This window comes from Symphalangus syndactylus, chromosome 3, assembly GCF_028878055.3.
Source record: "Symphalangus syndactylus isolate Jambi chromosome 3, NHGRI_mSymSyn1-v2.1_pri, whole genome shotgun sequence".
Taxonomy (NCBI): Eukaryota; Metazoa; Chordata; class Mammalia; order Primates; family Hylobatidae; genus Symphalangus; species Symphalangus syndactylus.
In genome coordinates this window covers 142,839,846-142,859,377 of record NC_072425.2, presented here as the reverse complement: position 1 = coordinate 142,859,377, position 19,532 = coordinate 142,839,846, and the positions used below count along the sequence as shown (strand labels likewise).

The 19,532-nt window shown below is 42.7% G+C and overlaps 1 protein-coding gene across 3 annotated transcripts; it reads right to left on the bottom strand.

Moving 5' to 3' along the window:
• Positions 1–710: 710 nt before the first annotated feature.
• Positions 711–19,390, bottom strand: DDX25 (DEAD-box helicase 25). Of its 3 annotated transcripts, none has more exons than XM_055273654.2 (12): positions 19,256–19,390; positions 18,554–18,620; positions 18,235–18,279; positions 17,623–17,758; positions 15,541–15,633; positions 15,325–15,427; positions 13,348–13,462; positions 12,352–12,529; positions 6,622–6,859; positions 5,069–5,231; positions 2,443–2,631; positions 711–1,003 (listed from the first exon to the last, which is right to left on the bottom strand). In XM_055273654.2, the coding sequence occupies exons 1-12, from the start codon at positions 19,316–19,318 to the stop codon at positions 942–944; spliced, it is 1,452 nt and encodes a 483-aa protein (XP_055129629.1). In that variant the 5' UTR covers positions 19,319–19,390; the 3' UTR covers positions 711–941. The 3 variants fall into 3 exon arrangements, with proteins under 3 accessions (XP_055129629.1, XP_055129630.2, XP_055129628.1); XM_055273655.2 differs by lacking the exon at positions 19,256–19,390 and adding an exon at positions 19,065–19,196; XM_055273653.2 differs by lacking the exon at positions 19,256–19,390 and adding an exon at positions 19,053–19,194.
• Between the last annotated feature and the right edge of the window lie 142 nt (positions 19,391–19,532).

Sequence of the window (19,532 nt, the reverse complement as noted above, 5' to 3'; positions counted from 1 at the left end):
GGCGCTCTGGCTACAAGGTCTGCTCCAGCTTTCTGGGAGACTCTCCATTTACCCGTTTTCTCAAGCTCACTACACTTTACTTTTGAGTAGGAAATATGAAAAATTAAAAAGTATCTCAATGGGACTTGTGGGAAAATGTCCAGGATTCTCAGACATACCTTTAAATTCTTAAAAGCAAAAAACTTTTGCTCTCTAAAATGTTACTTCTTTAATAGGGTATGTGGGGTTTTTTTTACCCTCCCCTGACTGCTTTTAAGAAATGCCCATAATATAGCCACACTTCTAGAGACTATGAAATAACTGATGAGGGAGTAAGTCTTCTCTAATTTGAAGAGAAGCGAAATAGAAAAATATTCTGAAGTTCTGTATGTCCCTTGAAACATTAAAGAAGCAAAATACTCTTTCTTTCAAATGGTTTCACTTTTTAAAAGTTTTAATCTGTACTTTCACTCAAGAACATGCATGTGCATGCATGGGGGAGTTTAAGGCAGGGAGCAGGGAAAGGCGTAAATGGCTGGAAAGGGCACCTGTGAGTGAGGTCTGAAGACATGGGGCTTTTTCCTACCCGCTCAGCCTCCAAAATCAGCGAAGCTCTACTGCCCTCTCGTGACACAGTAAGATGCTCCCAAGAGGCACGATCTGCTCAGATTGTATAAACCTAATCCAAAAACACCCCCATAGCCCACATTGAGACATTACATGTACAAAGATTAGAATAAGAAATAATCTTGCTTTTTTTTTTTATTCAAAAGGATCACAAGCTTCACATCAATTTGGTTTCAAAAAGACCTCATGTCTTAAAACTAAGTACCGTGACATTTATTTTGCCATCTGTGACAGTTTCACGTTGAAAAAGCCTCAACATAAAAGAATTACCTTCAAAACCCACTGAGACATTCTCACATAAACTAGGATACTGCATAAACAATAAAGTTCTTTCTTCAATAGTCAATCTTTTCAATTTCATCCATGTCTTCAGCATTGAGTTGCTTAATACTGCTGTCTAAAAGAACAAAAGAGAACAGAACTAGTCTTAGGTCAGAGTCTAAATGGAACTTCATTCCATCCATCTTTCTGAAGACAGTGATACCTTGTATAGAAAGCCTTGGTATAGGAACATAAGGAAGGAAGGGTGCCAAAATCACTGACCAATACTAACTCAAACAGCATCAAATGCACCAGACCATGGAATGTATATATCTAGATACGCTGGGGCAGAGAAGGCCAGAGTGGAAGTGAGGAGAGCCTGGGAGGGACTGAGGCTCCTCTGCTGCAGTCACTTCCTGAGACCAGGGCCTTAGGAGCTCACCATAGCAACAGTGGCCTTAATGCATCTTCCTCGCCCTGTCCTCCCCAGTTAGCCTAACACAGGGGCACTTAACCTACTTCCCCGAAAGGTCGGTGGATGTGCTACACTCAGTCTGCCAACCTGTGAAAATTATATTCCAAATGGCATGTGTGTGCCTATGTGCACTTCCCTGGGGACAGTGCTTATTGCTTTCTACAAGGTTAAGTACCACTGTCCTAGAAGGTGTTCCTTCTCCCCTGCTCCCCAGCCACATCCATGGGCTTTGGGGCACGGGACAATTTGAGCCATGGGACCTTTTGAGTTTCCATCAGAGAAATCTGCCAATCCAGAGTTCCAGCAGGCCATCATCAGAGCCTGCCTTGTTTAGATGGGGGGCTGGAGGAAAGGTCACGGACTTCAGAATTTAGGACTTTCCTGTTTGGGAGGGTGGGCAAGAGGAGGGAAAAAGGGTAAGTAAAAGAGAAGAACTGAAGAGAATCTTAAAGGATGTTACACTTTGCTTAGGGGATTTCTTTATAAGATATTAAAATCTGCTCCTGTAATCTGCTCTGCCTTCACAAGATGTGAAATTCTGACTCTAGAATGAGTTATAACACGTAAATCTGAGCTCATATTTTTTTTTTTGAGACGCAGTCTCGCTCTTTCGCTAGGCTGGAGTGCAGTTGTGCGACCTCAGCTCACTGCAACCACCGCCTCAAGGGTTCAAGCGATTCTCCTGCCTCAGCCTCCCCAGCAGCTGAGACTACAGGCATGTGCCACCACGCCCAGCTAATTTTTGTATTTTTAGCAGAGATGGGGTTTTACCATGTTGGCCAGGATGGTCTGGATTTCCTGACCTCGTGATCCGATCACCTTGGCTTCCCAAAGTGCTGGGATTACAGGTGTGAGCCACCGCACCCAGCCTGAGCTCATATTAATTCTACTTGATCAAAATAATTTTTAATTACCATATAAGCATTATTTCATCATCTGTCTCACATTAGAACCCTGGTCCTGGTGAATTAGAAGCCTTCCAGCTCATGCATTCTGCTTCCACTACTCTCATGAGCCCTTGGACTCCAGCTCTCCAGCACACATCATCACTGTCAGACTGGCAGGTCTATAGTTCATATTGTGAGGGTGGTGCTACTTACTAAAGTGATCCTGGATTTTCATGAGCGAGGGCAGCTTATCCACTTCAATCATGTTGAAGGCAAGGCCTTTTTTCCCAAAGCGCCCTGTCCGCCCTATGCGGTGGAGGTAGGTCTCATAGTCTGGCTCCTCTCCTTGTTTTACAGGGAGATCAAAGTTCACAACAATTGTGACCTGCTTCACATCAATCCCTAGAAGAAGAAAAACACTGTAGGGTCCTGCAATGCTTTCCTCAGTACACGGGCCATTCAGCTACCATGTCTGCCGAGGGAATTCCTATTTATAGAGAAAATTTAGAAATCCAACCTGGGCTTATGTAACTGAGACAGGTACTTTGGTTAGGAAGTTTGCTTGCATGCTGTGATGTCTATGATAAGAGTGTCCATAGAGAATGCTACAGAAATGTAAATATACACAAGGTGTGTGTGTGTGTGTGTGTGTGTGTGGTGGAGAGGTGCCCTCACCAAGCCCACAGAGCCACCCTCTCCTCTCTGCTCCTGCTGTGCCAAGTCCCCAGCAGGCCCTGTAGTCTCATACCCGCTACCCATCATGGGGCTCTGGCTCTGCTCCATTTCATGGCTACTGTTCTGGTCAGGTCTTTTTAAGCCCTTGCCTCAGTGGTTACAACAACTTCCAGACTGGTTTCTCACCACTCTCTTCCCTACTCCTCTCATCTCTCCTACGATGGTCACCACAGCAATGTCCAGCACACTTAGGTTCAAAACCCACTGCCCAAATTGTACAGGAAAAGTACAAGCAATTCAAGACCTCAAACCACCTAAAGTCTCATCTCTTTCTCTCCTGACTCTCAAATACAACACTCCAGTCAAGGTCTGGCCATTTCCTGAACAAACGTAAATTCTCATTCAACTGAACTGCTACCCTTCCCGCAAAACTTTTTTTTTTTTTTTTTTTTTTTTTTTGAGACGGAGTCTTGCTCTGTAACCCAGGTTGGAGTGCAGTGGCACGATCTTGGCTCACTGCAACCTCTGCCTCCTGGGTTCAAGCGATTCTCCCGTCTCAGCCCCCTGAGTAGCTGGGATTACAAGTGCCCATCACCATGGCTGGCTAATTTTTGTATTTTTAGTAGAGACTGGGTTTCACCATGTTGGTCAGGCTGGTCCTGAACTCCTGACCTTAAGCAATCCACCCACCTCGGCCTCCCAAAGTGTTGGGATTACAGGTGTGAGCCACCGCACCTACCCCTGCAAAACCGCTTTCAGATTGAAGGCTGCCTCGGAAGACTTCTGCACTTCCCCTCCCCACTGTACCTTCCTTCTCAACATTTAACAAGCTGTCCGGGTCAGGATCCTTGTACTCCTTGCACTGTGCCTTGACCTGGAGCTCTCTGTGCCTTCCTTCCTCTAGGGTCTAGAGTTACACTGTCCAATATGATAAACGTTAGCACCATGTGGCTATATTTAAGTTAAATAAAATTAAAAATTCAGTTCCTCAATCACACTAGCCACATTTCAAGTGCTCAAGAGCTGATACGGTTAGCGGAAAAATTCAGTTCCTCAATCACACTAACCACATTTCAAGTGCTCAAGAGCTGACATGGCTAGTGGCTACCAACTGAAGAGCACAGAATAGAACATTTCCATCACTGCAGAAAGCTCTATTGAATAGCGCCAGTGTAGGGAGGCAAGAGCCTAGGCTGTGAGCTCCTAAGGGATAGGGACATCATCCTTTTTTCAGGATGCCCTTCCCAAGAGCAGAGCTCAGCATCCACTCCTAGCATGGCAGGTTGTCAGTTCTGTGTGCTAAACTAAGAATGAACTAGGAAATGTGGTTTGAGTATGGGGTCCAAGCGATGATTTAGGAGGGACGAAGAAAGCAGGAAGGCCCTTCTCTTGAAAAAACAAAGGATTTTTTTCACCAGTAGTCAACACTTTTAAAATTAGAAACTCCAGAGAGATGCTCAACTTCATTAGTTATCAGAGAAGTGCAACTTAAAACCACAATGAGATTCCAGTATACAGCCACTAGAGTGGGTAAAATTAAGAGTGACATTAGCAATTGCTGGCAAGAATGCAGACCAACTGGAAGAGTTTTACAGCTTCTTATAAAGCTAAACGTACACTCATCATAGGACCCAACAACCCCACTCTTAGATATTTACCCAAGAGAAATGAAAGCATATCTCTAAATAAAGACCTGCACATGAATTTTTATTACTGCCTTGTTAAATATAGCCACAAACTGAAAGCGATCCAAATGTCCATCAACTGGTGAACAGATGAACTATCAATAGAATACTATCAGCAATTAAAAGGAAATGAACTGCTGGTGCATGTAACAATACTAATGAAATTCATTAGTATTATTATGAGCATTATGTCAGGTGGAGGAAGTTACACAAAGGCTATATATAGTATGATCTGATTCGGTGTCTCCAAAAATATGGAGACAGAAATCTGATCAGAGTTGCCAGGGGCCATGGGATGGAAAGGGAGACTGGCTGAAAAGGAGTGTGAGGAAACTGGGGAGATGGAGATGCTCTGTATTTTGATGACAGTGATAGCTGCATGATTGCATGTTTGTTGAAACTCACGAAACTGTACACTTAAAAAGAATGCATTTTATCATATGCAAATTAGAACTCAAGACCTGACTTTAAACACACACCTCGAGCACAAACATTGGTTGTTATGAGAACCTTCTCTTTCCCATCCCGAAACCTCTGAATGATGGAAGCTCGCTGCTCCACGGTCAGCTCCCCGCTTAACAAAGACACCTGGTGGCCATCCTCTATCATCTCCACGGTCAACCACTTTGCGTTTCGACGGGTCTATGTAAAAAAGCAAAAGCCACCACAGCACCCCAAGATTAAGCAAAGCAGCCTAGCTGTGCTTGTGACACCATGCATGCAGGGCGGCGGTGGGAGAGGGCTGCAGAGGAGTTGAGCTTCACCTCTCCCTCAGTCCTCGAGGGCCTTAAAATATGGCAGGGCATCCTCCCTCCGTCTGTGTTTCTAAGGCTCACATCCTCTCCACCAGTCAGACCTCTGGCTTTCTCACACATGAAATGGAGAGAAATGTGCTACATCTGCCTCACATGTGCTGTGATGACAAAATGATATCATGTAACAATGGCAACAACAGACACTCTAAGAGTACTTACTTCCCATGTGCCAGGCATCTGGCTGAAATCTTTATGTGCATTATGGTAAGGGTCATGTGTTTTCACAACAAATTAGTGAAGTAGCAACCTAATTTCGTTAAAAACATTAAAAACAGGCCAGGTGCGGTGGCTCACACCTGTAATCCCAGCACTTTGGGAGGCCAAGGCGGGTGGATCACCTGAGGTTGGGAGTTCGAGACCAGCCTGGCCAGCATGGTGAAACCCCGTCTCTACTAAAAAAATACAAAAATTAGCCAGGTGTGGTGGCAGGCGCCTGTAATCTCAGCTACTCGGGAAGCTGAGGCAGGAGAATTGCTTGAACCCAGGAGGCGAAGATTGCAGTGAGCTGCGATCACGCCATTGCACTCCAGCCTGGGCAACAGAGCGAGACTCTGTCACAGAAAAATAAAAAATAAAAAAATAAAAAATAAAACAAATTAAAAATTAAAAACAGACAAAACTCCCAAAGCTTAAAAATGTTATGTAACTTGCCCAAGGTTGCATGGTTAGCCAGCAGCAGAGCTGAGCTTTCTTTTATTGTACAAATAAGTTTTTGGTGCTGTCCGTGTGCCAGACAGGTGCTGGTCTAGTGCAGTGGATATGGCAGTGAATGGGAGAGGGGAGACCCTGCCTGTCATGAAGCTTAGAGTGTTTACAGGGTAGTGAGAAAATAAAACAGATGAACATGAGAATGTCAGAAAGCAAAAACAAACATAAAAATGGGGTGCTGTTAATAGTGAGTAACATCCTTCACCTGATAAAGGGTGTCTGTACAAGGTACAATAAACATAAGCTGAAATGGGGAAGTGCTAGAAGCAGTCCCTCTAAAAGAGGCCCCGTGTTTAACATCACTTTGAAGATCCTATTCCATTACTTAACCTTTTTACATTTCACCCATAAAATACAGGTAATTTCTGTTTAGAGCTGTTCTGAAGATTAAACTGGAGACACACAAGAAGTGCTGAACATGGTGCCTGGCTCTAGGGCACTTATTATCATCCCCCACCTCGGCCTGTAGGCATATCTGGGCTCGATGAAGACACATCCACAGAGTGTACCTGGCAGAAGATGATGGCCTGACCAATGGTGATGCTGCCATAAATGTTGCACAGGGCTTGGTATTTGTCTTTCCTGTGCTCACACAGCACGTAATATTGCCGGATGTTGTTCAGTGTCAGCTCCTCTTTGCGTAACTTGATAACATTAGGGTCAGGGATGATTCGCTCAGCAAAGTGCCACACAGAGTCCTCAAAGGTTGCTGAAAAGAGGAGCATTTGGCATTCGGAGGGTAGAGCTCTGTGACAGAGGAGAGAAGGCTGTCACCGAGCTGCCATCCCGTCACTCTTCTTCAAGCACTTCATGCCACTGCCATCAGCCACTGCATGCACCCCTGTTCCACGTGAGGCGCTGCCTGCAACGACCAGCTGTATCTCCGGGCAGATAGCCAAGGTCCTGCCCCTCCTTGCCACCAAGAATTTAGAAAAGTATATAAACAGAATGTGGAGCGTAGGGCAAAGTTTAGGTATATATTGTGGAGGGTCTGAGGTTTCTCATGCCAATTTCCTTCTTAGGAGAGGCAGACTCACACAGCCACAAGAAGGGTAGACTAGATGCTCTTTATAATCTCACACAAAGGTAAATGGAGATGAAGGAAACAGAGCCAGTTATTTGACAGCAGGCATTATATATCTTGGGAGGGAAAGAACAGCCACAACTAACTTGATTCAGAATGGGAAGAACTAGATACAAATTAAAGGGGAGCAACAGGGGAAAGTACAGTGACTAAAATGTACGCATTCTGAACCCAGAATAATACAGGGCTGACTCACATAAAGTTAAAAAACAGGTGAAATAAATTTGTGGAGTTAGCAGTTAGGATAGAGGCTAATCCTTGGGAAAAGAGAGGGACCAGTGAGCAGAAAGGGGTTATTAAGGAAATTCTAAGGTGCTGGTAAAATTTTATTCCTTCATCTGGGCTGCTGTTACAAGAGCATGGCTTCTTGTGATAAATAACTCAGTGGTACACTTATCATTGGTGTATTTCTCTCTATATATTTCATACATCAATAAAACGTTAACTTTTTAAAACAAAATAAATGAGACCAGAGGCAAATCGGCTCTTTTGAGAGGGAGGCAGAGAACTTTGAAGAATAAACTGTTAGTGCTAAAAGGGAGTGAAAGAGACCATATAGTCCAGTGATTCTCAAACTCAATTTTAAGCCTAGGGTCTCGATCATCAAACAACTATAATAGACCTCTGGTCAATGATGTCAGACTGTCTACCTGTGTTATCTTCTCAGCTGCTCAAATCCCACTAATGTGATCATAAAGAGATAAAAAGAATCCACAAAAAACGTGGAGAATGGGAGAGGAGAAACTGCTGGATAAGTTATCTAAATACATTTTTGGAAGATGGAAGGGGTGGTAAATGAGAAAGTGGATGAAGCTACACCATGAGCACTGCAGAACACAGTGTTGATGAAAACGCAGCTAACTGTTCCCTCAGAACCACTGGGAGGTCTAGGATCTGCAAGCTCCAGGAACCAGAGAATCAGGGGGAAAGAACTGAAAACGGCATATGTTAGAAAACATGAGGAAAACTCTGCATTCCACATGCTAGAGCCTCTTGGCCACCTGCTGGGTCACAATCCTGCATCTGGAGAAAGATGGCACAAGGATTTATATCCTAAGGCTTGGGCCATTTTACTGGGATAAATATTGTGGAGCAGTAGTCTAGTTTGAAGCTTAGTGAAAGTTTAAGAGTTTGGATTGTTATTCACAAAGAAAAAATTTAAACAATACATAAGGAAAGAAAACCATGGCTGTTCTGTAGAACACACTGGATTTTGAAGACTTAGTATGAAAAAATAATGTAAAATATCTCTAATAATTTTTATATTGATTACTTGTTGAAGGGATATTTTGATACAATGGGTTAAACAACATATGTATTTATTAATTTCATCTCTTTCTTTTTGGATGTGGCTATTAGAAAATTTAAAATTATACATGTGGCTTGTATTAAGTTTCTGTTGGACACCACTGGTTTAACCTGTTTTAAGCAAATGGAAGGAAGACTGTAACAATGGAGGGCTGACCAACCAACATAAATGCTCTATCTAATTATTACTTAATATTCTCTTGAGTATAAAATAAAAGAGACTTTCTTAGAAAGCCCTTTTTGGGGCCAGGCATGGTGGCTCACACCTGTGATCCCAGCACTTTGGGAGCCTGAGGCGGGTGGATCACTTGAGGCCAGGAACTGGAGACCTGGCCTTGAACTTAATGTCACCCTGATATCCAGGCTTTTGTTTATTACCGTTTTTTGGTCATAAACAAACTAGCCAACATGGAGAAACCCCATCTTTACTAAAAGTATAAAAATTAGCCGGGTGTGGTGGCGCGTGCCTGTAATCCCAGTTACAGCTACTCTTGAGGCTGCGGCAGGAGAACTGCTTGAACCCAGGAGGCAAAGGTTGCAGTAAGCCAAGGTGGCGCCACTGCACTCCAGCCTGGGTGACAGAGTGAGACTCTGTCTCAAAAAAAAAAAAAAAAAGCCCTTTTTCACTACTAAATATTTCCTGGAGTTTTGAATTTTTCATTTGCAATTATATAAAACAAACCAACTTATTGGTAAGAGGATGACAAGAAGGGAACCTCCTTTGAACTCTGCTCAAAATTATTTTAAATAGGAAGGCTGAGGCAGAAAATATGTATAAGGAGCAGGTGGATCCCCCTACTTTAGGTAGTTAGGCCTGTGGAAGCAGAAGATTAGATGTTTATTCTGTGCAGAAATTCCAGATTTGGGGATACAAGCCTTAGTAGAAAGTGGGGGCAAAACATTTGGCTGAAAAGAGGAGATCAAGTGAAAATATGCATACTAAATGGGACGGCCCTCTCAGCCTATTCCCCCGCCTTGCTCCCAGAATGTCAGCAACCAAAGGTCTATCCCCCAGAAAAGAGAACAGAGACATTACATAGTCCTAAAGACCTCCAGATGACAATCATCACACAGTAGGGCTTCCCAAGTTACAGCCCCAGCCATGCACACAGAGCTGTCCATTGGAATTTTAGCTTCTCACCCTAGATCATGAAAGGCTAGCCAAGTGTCACCACATATGAAGAGGAATGTTCTGCTATGAAAGAGGCTGTAGCAAACAAAAAGGAAACTTGGATAATTCACAATGTTAAAACAGAAAAAATTTTAAAATACTAGAATTAATGTTCTCAGAGAGACAAGAGAAGATACTGCATCTGTAACGCAAGAAGAGGAAGCTCTATAAAAAAAATCAGAGACTACCACCAGTGTGATTGAGACAGACAGAAGCGGAATGCTCAATGACTCTGTTATTTTAATGACAAGTGGAAGGAAACACACAACAAAATAATAACCCTGTGTATGATTATTTCTTCTATTTTATATCATTTTCTTTTGGATTGTTATGATTGTGCCCCAGATGGGCTCTCTAAAAAGTTGGTCACTCTGGGGAAAGAGATAACTGAAAAAATTTTCCCAGAACTGGCAGGCCCAGGTTTTGAGAATGAAAGGGTGCAGTATGTGTTTAGTATGATGAATGAAAAAAGACCTGAACCAAAGTATGTCACTGAAAAGTTTCAGAATACCATAAAGAAGACTCCAAAGGCTTCTAGCGGGAGAAAAAAAAAGGTCATAAACAAAAGCTTGGAGATCAGCGTGACATGAAACTTTTCAGTAACAACAGTGGAAGCTGAGGATATTATAAAGTTATTTTTAAAAACTTTCCTGTTTTCAATATTTCTCTGAATTTAGAGACAGAATGACATAGGATTCCTATCCGGGCAAACTATTAGTCAAAAGATCAAATTTACAGGTACAATAAGGACATTTTCAGACATGTAAGGGCTGAAAAATGAATCTCTTTTATATTATTTTTCAGGAAGGCATTAGAAAATATACTCCAGCCTACTGAGGAAGTACTCCAAGAAAAACGACCCAAGATATAGGAGATTTAAAACTTAAGTGAGCAAAGGAAAGACCCATGATGACAGCTGTACAGCAGATCTACCAGACTGAAGCTGGAGAGAGGGAACTTGGAATATTGGCAGGAAAAAAGAGAAATGGATGGATTTTTTTTTTTTGAGATGGAGTCTTGCTCTGTCACCCAGGCTGGAGTGCAGTGGTGTGATCTCGGCTCACTGCAAGCTCTGCCTCCTGGGTTCATGCCATTCTCCTGCCTCAGCCTCCTGAGTAGCTGGGACTACAGGCGCCCACCACCACACCCAGCTAGTTTTTTTGTATTTTTAGTAGAGATGGGGTTTCACCGTGTTAGCCAGGATGGTCTCGATCTCCTGGCCTTCTGATATACCCATCTCAGCCTCCCAAAGTGCTGGGACACCTGGCGTGAGCCACCGTGCCCAGCTGAGAAATGGATGGATTTTTAAATTTTATTTTACTATTTGGAGATACCACAGACATATGACACATATGATAAAATAGCTAAGGGAAAATCAAAGATCCTTACACAGTGATACTAACAAAATGAAAAAAAAAAAAGCAAAAGCAATGATTACTTCTAGAAGAAAAAGCTTTACAAGAAAAACAGCCCTTTATATTAGTGCCATCTGTATCTGTGGGCTCTGCATCTGTGGATTCAAACAACCGTGGATCAAAAATATTTGGAAAAAAATTGTGCTCGTACTGAACGTATACGGACTTTTTTCTTGCCATTACAAATAATCTAGAAATGATTTAAAGTACACAAGAGGATGTCTATAAGTTATATGCAAATACTACAACATTTTACATCAGGGACTTGAACATCCACAGATTTTGGTATGTGCAGGGGGTCCTGGAAGCAATCCCTTGTGGATATGGAGGGGCAACTGTAATTATAATAATATGCTGTTTGGCTCAGCAGTGAACAATACTTACACTGTCACATGATATCAATACTGACAGTTACTGTAACCTAATTCATGACATAATTACAGAGAGGTGATGGGGGGATAGGAAAGGTAGAATGGGTGGTGTTTTCAAACAACTCAATTCCCACTTCCTATAATGGGAAATCAGTTGACAATGACTATACATCAGGAAACAGCAGTATGAAAATATTATTTAAAGGTATGAAGGTTAATATCAGAAAAGAGAAGTATTCTCTTCAGGTTGGAGCGAGGGTTTACTGTTTTTCATTACAAGTCTTTCAATACTAATTGAATTTAACATTGAGTATGTAATACTTCATTAAAAAATACGTGATACAGATTCCTAAATCCCACTTACAGAAACTGTCATTCAGTAAGTCTGAGGCTGGGTCCGGTAATCTGTAGTTTTAAATCCCTCAGGTGATCCTGATAGAGAGGCCTAGGAAAATGACAGGGCTTTTTACAAACTAGAGGGAAAGTCAGGACTAGATTACCAGTCTCCTGATCCCACATGACTGTGTCCTCTACTTTATCTCAATTATCCATTGTATTCTCACCAGGCTTTAACAGATCCTCTTTAGAATTTTGGCCAAAATATAGAACATATTGGCAAATTTGGTGCAGATGCATATATATTAATAGAGTCCATCTGTAAGCTGTGTTGCAGAGTCAAGCACTCAGGCAAGATTACAAACTGAAGAAGCTGGAAAACTATAGCAGTCTGAGGGGCCCTTGAACTGGTGAAAACAATGTAAAAACCCACATTTATTTTAGAGGTGAAGGTGGTGAGGAGTTAAGCAATAAAGATAATGTGGAGGAGTAAACAAATGAAATTCCCCATCTGGACAGAAGGCTGAGGAAGAGAGGAGGACTCTGAAGATTACCTTTGAATACGAATGCTATGATCTGAGAATCCTTGAGTGTCAATCATCACATCTGCTTCATCCAGGACAAACACACGAATCTTAGTCAAATCAATCAATTTTAGTTTAAAACACCAATCTAGGACAGTCCCAGGAGTGCCAATTATAATCTGTTTAGTGATGTCGGTGCCTCTGGGAACTGGGGAGAAAAGGGTTTTAAGCATTCCTTCAGATGCAAACAACTCCAACAGGTCAGCGCAATATAAAGCTCATAAGCAAAAATATAGTTTGTAATAATTTTCCAAGTGGAAACCCTGAGGGTCATTGTGGTTTTTGATTCTGCAGAATTTTTAGGATAAATTTCTGACTTTTTCTAACTGTGAAAAATGGCACTTCCCCAAACAGAAAACAACCAAAATGTCCATCAATAGGTTACATTAAACAAATCATGAAATATTGGGCAGCTAGTCAAACGAACAAACAGTATGAAAAAAAGTCCTCCCATTTTTGTAAACACTCAATGAAAACAAATATAAATATGGGCATTTGTATGTGCTTGTATGAGCTCAAAAAAAAAAAAGCAAAAAACAAAGGCTTGCCTGTTTACTATGTGATCTTTGGGATTACGTTTCTGGAGGGCAATGAAGAACAACTTTCACTTTTAATCTTTTTGTCTTTTAAAGTTTTTTCCCCATTATAAGCTTATAATAGTTTAATGAAAAATCCAAAAATAAAAGCTGTCCTGCACAAAACAACCAAGTGTCGAAGCAAGGACAAAGGCATCCTCTTGCAGGATGCGGAAATGATGTGGCTAACATTTAGTGGGTCCTTACTACGTGCCAGGCATTGTGCACAATGCTTTACCAACGTCATCTCAATTCTAATAACAACTCTATGACATAAGTGGTATTATTTCCCCCATTTAGAGATGAGAATGCCAAGAAGTTATATAAAATCCTTATTAGTGGTGAAGCCAGGATTTGAAAAATCAGCCAGGACTGGCTTACTGGTACATACTTCGATTCCCTCGAATGGCATACATCACTTGAACATCCACACAGAATTTTCCCATCTGCTCAACCACACGGCCAGTTTGCAGAGCCAATTCATAAGTAGGAGCAAGGCAGAGGCACTGTGGGATAGAGACAGAAGAGGGGAGGAGAAAGGTTCTTACAGGCATCTTTCAAATTTCAACTACAGTAAAAATTTGTACAGGGAGAGGCACAGAAAGGAAATTGAAGGTTTTGGTTGAATGAAATATTTTTAATTGGATACAGTTTAATAGTTGACAGATTTGAGGTGAATGTTGAGTATGAGAAGGGGAAGGGGCCGAGGAATGGAGAAACAGCTACCTTTTACATATTCCTCTCTAAAGGGTTATTTAGAAACACAAGTTACTAGTCACCCTTTGTGGAGTTGGGGAGGCATAGAAGGGGGAAGAATGGGATGCAGGGAAGCTGGGAATCAATGAATGCAAGGCAAATTACAGTTTGAGCTCTACTCCATAGCCTCTCATTTGCTATTAAAAGTCTGTCTATTTTTGAGGCTGGGCACGGTGGCTCACACCTGTAATCCCAGCACTTTGGGAGGCTGAGGTGGGCGGATCACCTGAAGTCAGGAGTTCGAGGCCAGCCCGGCCAAAATGACAAAACCCCATCTTTACTAAAAATACAAAAAAATTAGCCATGCATGATGGCGGGCGCCTGTAATCCCAGCTACTCGGGAGGCTGAGGCAGGAGACTCACTTAAACTGGGGGGGGGCGGGCAAAGGTTGCAGTGAGCCACGATCATGCCACTGCACTCCAGCCTGGGTGACAGGGTGAGACTCCATGTCAAAAAAAAAAAAAAAAAGACTGCCTATTTCGGGAACACTCCTTGCTTGATCCAATCTGTTTATATTAGCTGTATCTTTACAATACATAATATGATATATATAACATAATATATAATAGGTAGAATATTCCCCCAAACTCTGTTATTCCATACTCCATAAAAATGGTGGTTGCTGATGAATAAAGATGCTGATGGATAAAACTGGTGATATCTAATGCACTTATATGTGTCAATTAGGAATCTGTGATAGGGAAACATAGCCAAAGGGCTAAAAATATCTTTCACACACATTTTTCAAAATATGTTCAAACATAACTTATCCTACATAATTTTTATTGATAATATCAAACCCTAAACATAAATTTCACTGAACTTGTCTAAAATGCGTAAGATTTCCTATGCCTTACCTATAGCTGACCTGGCTGATCAGAGTGGAAGCTTACTGAGAGAGCTTTGGTATTCCCCACAGCACTTAATGCATATGGGTACTCAGCTTGTCAAGCAAATAGGGAGAGATGACCAGATACTTTTCATGAGTGGAGACTACACTAGGAGAATGGTAAACCGGGCACCAGTGCCAGTCTTGACTCAGCCACTCTCTGGGGACCTCAAGAAAGACACTTCCCTCTCCAAGCATCACCCTCCTCCTCTGCTAGAGTGAGGTGGACTACATGACCTTCTGGTCCTGTAGTTAGATGGCTATAATTATTGCATGCTTAATTTATGCCAGGCACTGTGCTAAAAACGTAAATTACTTCATTAAATCCATATGATGACTTTATTCAATGTTTAATGAGTGGTTTCTACAAGCCAGGCACTGTGCTAGGTATTAGGATTTAAGGGTGAACAGATCAACTATGATACATTCCTTTACAGATGCTATCTTTACAGACAAGCATTAACAGATTCAGATTTATTAACTTGCCTAAATTATTCAGTTAGTTAGTGGGAGGCTAGCATTGAAACCACTCAAGACTATAAAGCCTGTCCTCTCCATCACTGTCCCATACTGCTGCCCAATGCTCTATGATTTTATGAAAACATGTCTTTTCTAAATATTTTATCATGGTAGTAACCATATCATTGCACAGGAATATAGCCTATTACTAAATTAGCACTGGTAGTGCAAGCATTCCCAGTCTTCTCTCAGCCTTCCCTTACCTGTGGGAACAATTCCAAGGCATTAACTCTGCTTAACATTGCCAACACAAATGCCGCTGTCTTTCCTGTTCCAGACTGACTCTGTGCTATGAGGTTCTGGGGTCTGTAGAAAAGAGAAGACCACTGGGCATAAACTGAATACAAGAGAGTGGACATAAACTGAAAATAAGAAACTAAACATAACCAAGTTAGAATACCACTACCCTGGAAACTCACGGATGTGCCAGCATCATAGGGAGAGCCATCTCTTGGATTTTGGATGGCCTATTAAATCCCATTGCATAGACTCCTTTTAGTAACTCTTTCTTTCTGTCAAAAAAAAAAAAAATCAAACATTTACAGCTTATAGTTGGTCAGTAGCATCAGAAATACATACCTGAAAGGTGCATTCTAAATTAAGTCACTTTGCAGCTGAGCTTTAAAACTAGTATTTGGAGATGGATCATTCATACCTCAAATTCCAAACATAAACAATCACACCTGTAGAGCTGGACCACTAAAATAATAAGCTACGCCATAAGCCTAGGCGAAGGACAGTGGTAAAGGCCTTAAGCCAAAGCTTCTGTTGAACAAAGCAAAAAAGGTAAAACTCATCAGATAAAAAGAATATATCCGTTTGCCAAGAGAGTTATATTTTCTGCCTAAGCAGAAAACTAAGTGACATTTACTGTTTAGTTCCTTTTCCCGAATGATATTGACGTTTTTAACAGTAATTTTCAGAGAAGACAAATTTTTATTTAGGTGATTCTTATATTCTTTTTAGGAGTAGAAGACACAATATTACTTTATCCTTCTGAGGCAATATTTTAAAATGCAGCTTTCCTGAGGGTCTTAAGAAAAATGCTAGAATGAGGATAAATCAAGTGGACTACAACACTTCAACATTTTTTTTTTTTTTTTGAGACGGAGTCTTGCTCTGTCGCCCAGGCTGCAGTGCAGTGGCGTGACCTCGGCTCACTGCAAGCTCCACCTCCCGGGTTCACGCCATTCTCCTGCCTCAGCCTCCCGAGTAGCTAGGACTACAGGTGCCTGCCACCACGCCTGGCTAATTTTTTGTATTTTTAGTAGAGATGGGGTTTCACTGTGTTAGCCAGGATGGTCTCGATCTCCTGACCTTGTGATCCGCACCCCTTGGCCTCCCAAAGTGCTGGGATTGTAGGCGTGAGCCACCGCGCCCAGCCAACACTTCAACTTTTAATGACATGCACACTTGTGTGGACTTAATTGGTAGAGGACTGGCAGCCCATCTTAAATCATGGGTAGGCTTCTTCTACCATTTAGAAAATGTCTGGGAACTAGGATTTTGGATTTTTACCCTTTACATAAGTAGGTTTTGGTGCTTTTCTCTTTCTGTAAAAATACATTTTTTAGCGTCAAATGATAAATCCCTAGGGAATGCAAACCAATTTGGGAAAGTTATTCAGTTTAATATCATTTGAAACAAAATATAATCAGGAAAGTAAAAGCTTGTAACTTATCTACAGTGGGTGAAGGAGGATGTCTGGGTCATCAGAATCTGGGTTCTGATACGGAGAGAGGCAATCTGGCTGTGCCTAGCTTAGCTATCTATCCCCCTGAGCACTGCAGGATGAAAATATCTTACTATCAAAAATGTTCTCAATTTGCCAGGCAACTTGGGTATCCTAATGTTCTTCTTTAGAATATCCTTTTTTTTTTTTTTTTGAGACGGAGTCTCACTCTGTCACCCAGGCTGGAGTGCAATGGTGTGATCTCAGCTCACTGCAACCTCTGCCTCCTGGGTTCGGGTGATTCTCCTGCCTCGGCCTCCTGAATAGCTGGGATTACAGGTGTGCATCACCATGCCCAGCTACTTTCTGTATTTTTAGTAGAGACGGGGTTTCCCCATGTCAGCCAGGCTGGTCTCAAGCTCCTGACCCTCGGGTGATCTGCCCTCCTCAGTTCCCAAGTGTTGGGATTATAGGAATGAGCCACTGTGCCTGGCCTGAGCTATATTTTGATTGCATGGAAAATGTACAAATCTCACTTTAATACTGAATATTAAAAGTTAACTGGGCGTGGTGGTGCATGCCTGTAGTCCCAGCTACTCGGGAGGCTGAGGCAGGAGAATCGCTTGAACCTGTAGGGCAGAGCAGTGAGCCGAGATCGTATCACTGCACTCCAGCCTGGGGGACAGTGTGAGACTCTGTCTCAAATAACAAAAACAACATACTGAATATCAGAAAACAAAGAGGAGATCCTGATGGTTTTTATTATAAGCAGATGCGTTTGTTCTGTGGTTCAGCATTTTTCTCATATTAAAAGAGTAAAAATACTCACAGCCGCAGCTCTTCAAATGTCTTTACTGAATAAAGTGGAGAGCTGGGATCCTTCTGTAAAACTTCCACACGGTGACTGGATTCTACTAAGGATTGACGGATTAACTTGTTTAAGAGTGAATTAGCTGCCAAATCCACTAGAAAAGCAAAAATAAAAAAGAGGACATCAAGCTTCCTGAATGACATCAAATAAGTTGCTCTTTCTCTTTCAGTGGTTGTATACCAAGCAATTGCACCTATGCTCATTTTTCCTCTAAAAGAAGGTTCCAGAAAGAATGATATAGCACTGAGAATCCGTTCTTTATGAGGATTCAGTTTCTTATGCTCTGTTACTTCACCATCCTCTAACTTCAAAGTAGCCTAAGTCCATCTCCATGAGACCAAATCCTTGACAGCTGGAAATTCTGAACCCAATCCCTGCATATTCCATTTCAACTTTCTTTAAATAAATACACCTTATTCCTAATTTAGTGTGTCTCCTGATAATCACTATAAGAAAATAGAAGCAAAGACAGGCCTTTTCCAATTGAGATTATATTATTCACTCACACTATTAAAGTTATAAATGGAAACAGAATGCTAGTAGATAGATGCAAATGAATTAATCTCCTACCTATATCTTCTTCATCATCTTCTTTGGTGTTATTAATAGAACCATCTGGAAAGGATGGAAGAGAAACAATACAAGTAAAGACAAATGCTGAACAGAAATGTAAAGCATACTATTCAATTTTTTCTTCCTGACTCTTCAGTGTCTACTGGCAAGAATAGTCATTTCATGGAGGAATGGGCGAAACGATTGGGAAGGTAATGGAGAGTGTTGAATGTCACACTAATGAACCCGCAGTGTTTCACTTGGCAGGGACGTGATGAAAGCAAAGCAATACTTTTTAATCATGGAGGTCGCTCTGCTTTGTCCTAACAGCACTCACCTATGTTTCGGACTGCAGTACTCTTAATACCCCGAAGGTTCTTCCGGGGGTGGCTGAGGTTTGAAAACTATTGAGAGACACAAATTTCAACCAATATTAGGATGCAAGCCCTCAAACAGCCCAGTGCTTCCCTACCACAGGGGCCGGGAGGGATTCAGGGAAGGACACCCGGGTGTTGTTTCCTTTGCAATATTAGGTAGCAGCAGATTCCTTTCAAGGTTGGGTTTCCTGTATGAATCATCCTAAAACTGGAGATTTTCTGTATTCCCTGTACGTGAAGTTTCTCTTTCCTAGGCCTCTAGTTTAGAGTTGGGCAGTACTTGGGGCTCACGGCACCAACAAGCGGAGGGTGGCTAGGAAAGTGAGCTGGCAAATGGATGGAAGCGAGGTGAGGCTTAATGGGCAAATGGGCAGAGTAGAAAACTCGGGGTCTAGCTGGGACTACCAGCTGCGTTCCCACCCTGGATTTCCAGGGGTAGTCATTTTTGCCCTTTCTAACCAAAGGTCTTGCCTCTCGTGGGGGTGGGGACGGGGTCTCCCGCTGTGGCCCTCTTCCAAACCCTTCCCGCATCTCCCCTCCAGCATCTGACGCCCCACTTCGAACGCTCGCGGGCTCTCCCTCCCCTCCCGGCCGATCTCCCTCTGAGAGGGGGAGCTCCACCCCCGCGGCTGTGCCCCCCCCCCCGGCTCGGTGGCGGTTACGTGGCTGTTCAGCCGCTCGCTCTCCGCCGCCCCTGCGTCGCCTCCCCACAGTAACGACGCCATGGCTGCGATTGCTGCTCCCGCCCCCAGCACGTGCTTCCACCACAGGCGCGAGGCGGTGCTGGCCCCATCTGCTGGCCAATGGGCTTCCTCAGGGGGCAGGCGTCCGCGCCGGCGACCACCGCGGTGCGGCGCGCAGGCGCTGGAAGGCTGGGTGGCGCGCAGAAGGGGCGGAGGGCATAGAGCGCAGCGCAGGGCAGAGACCTGGGCGGAGGGC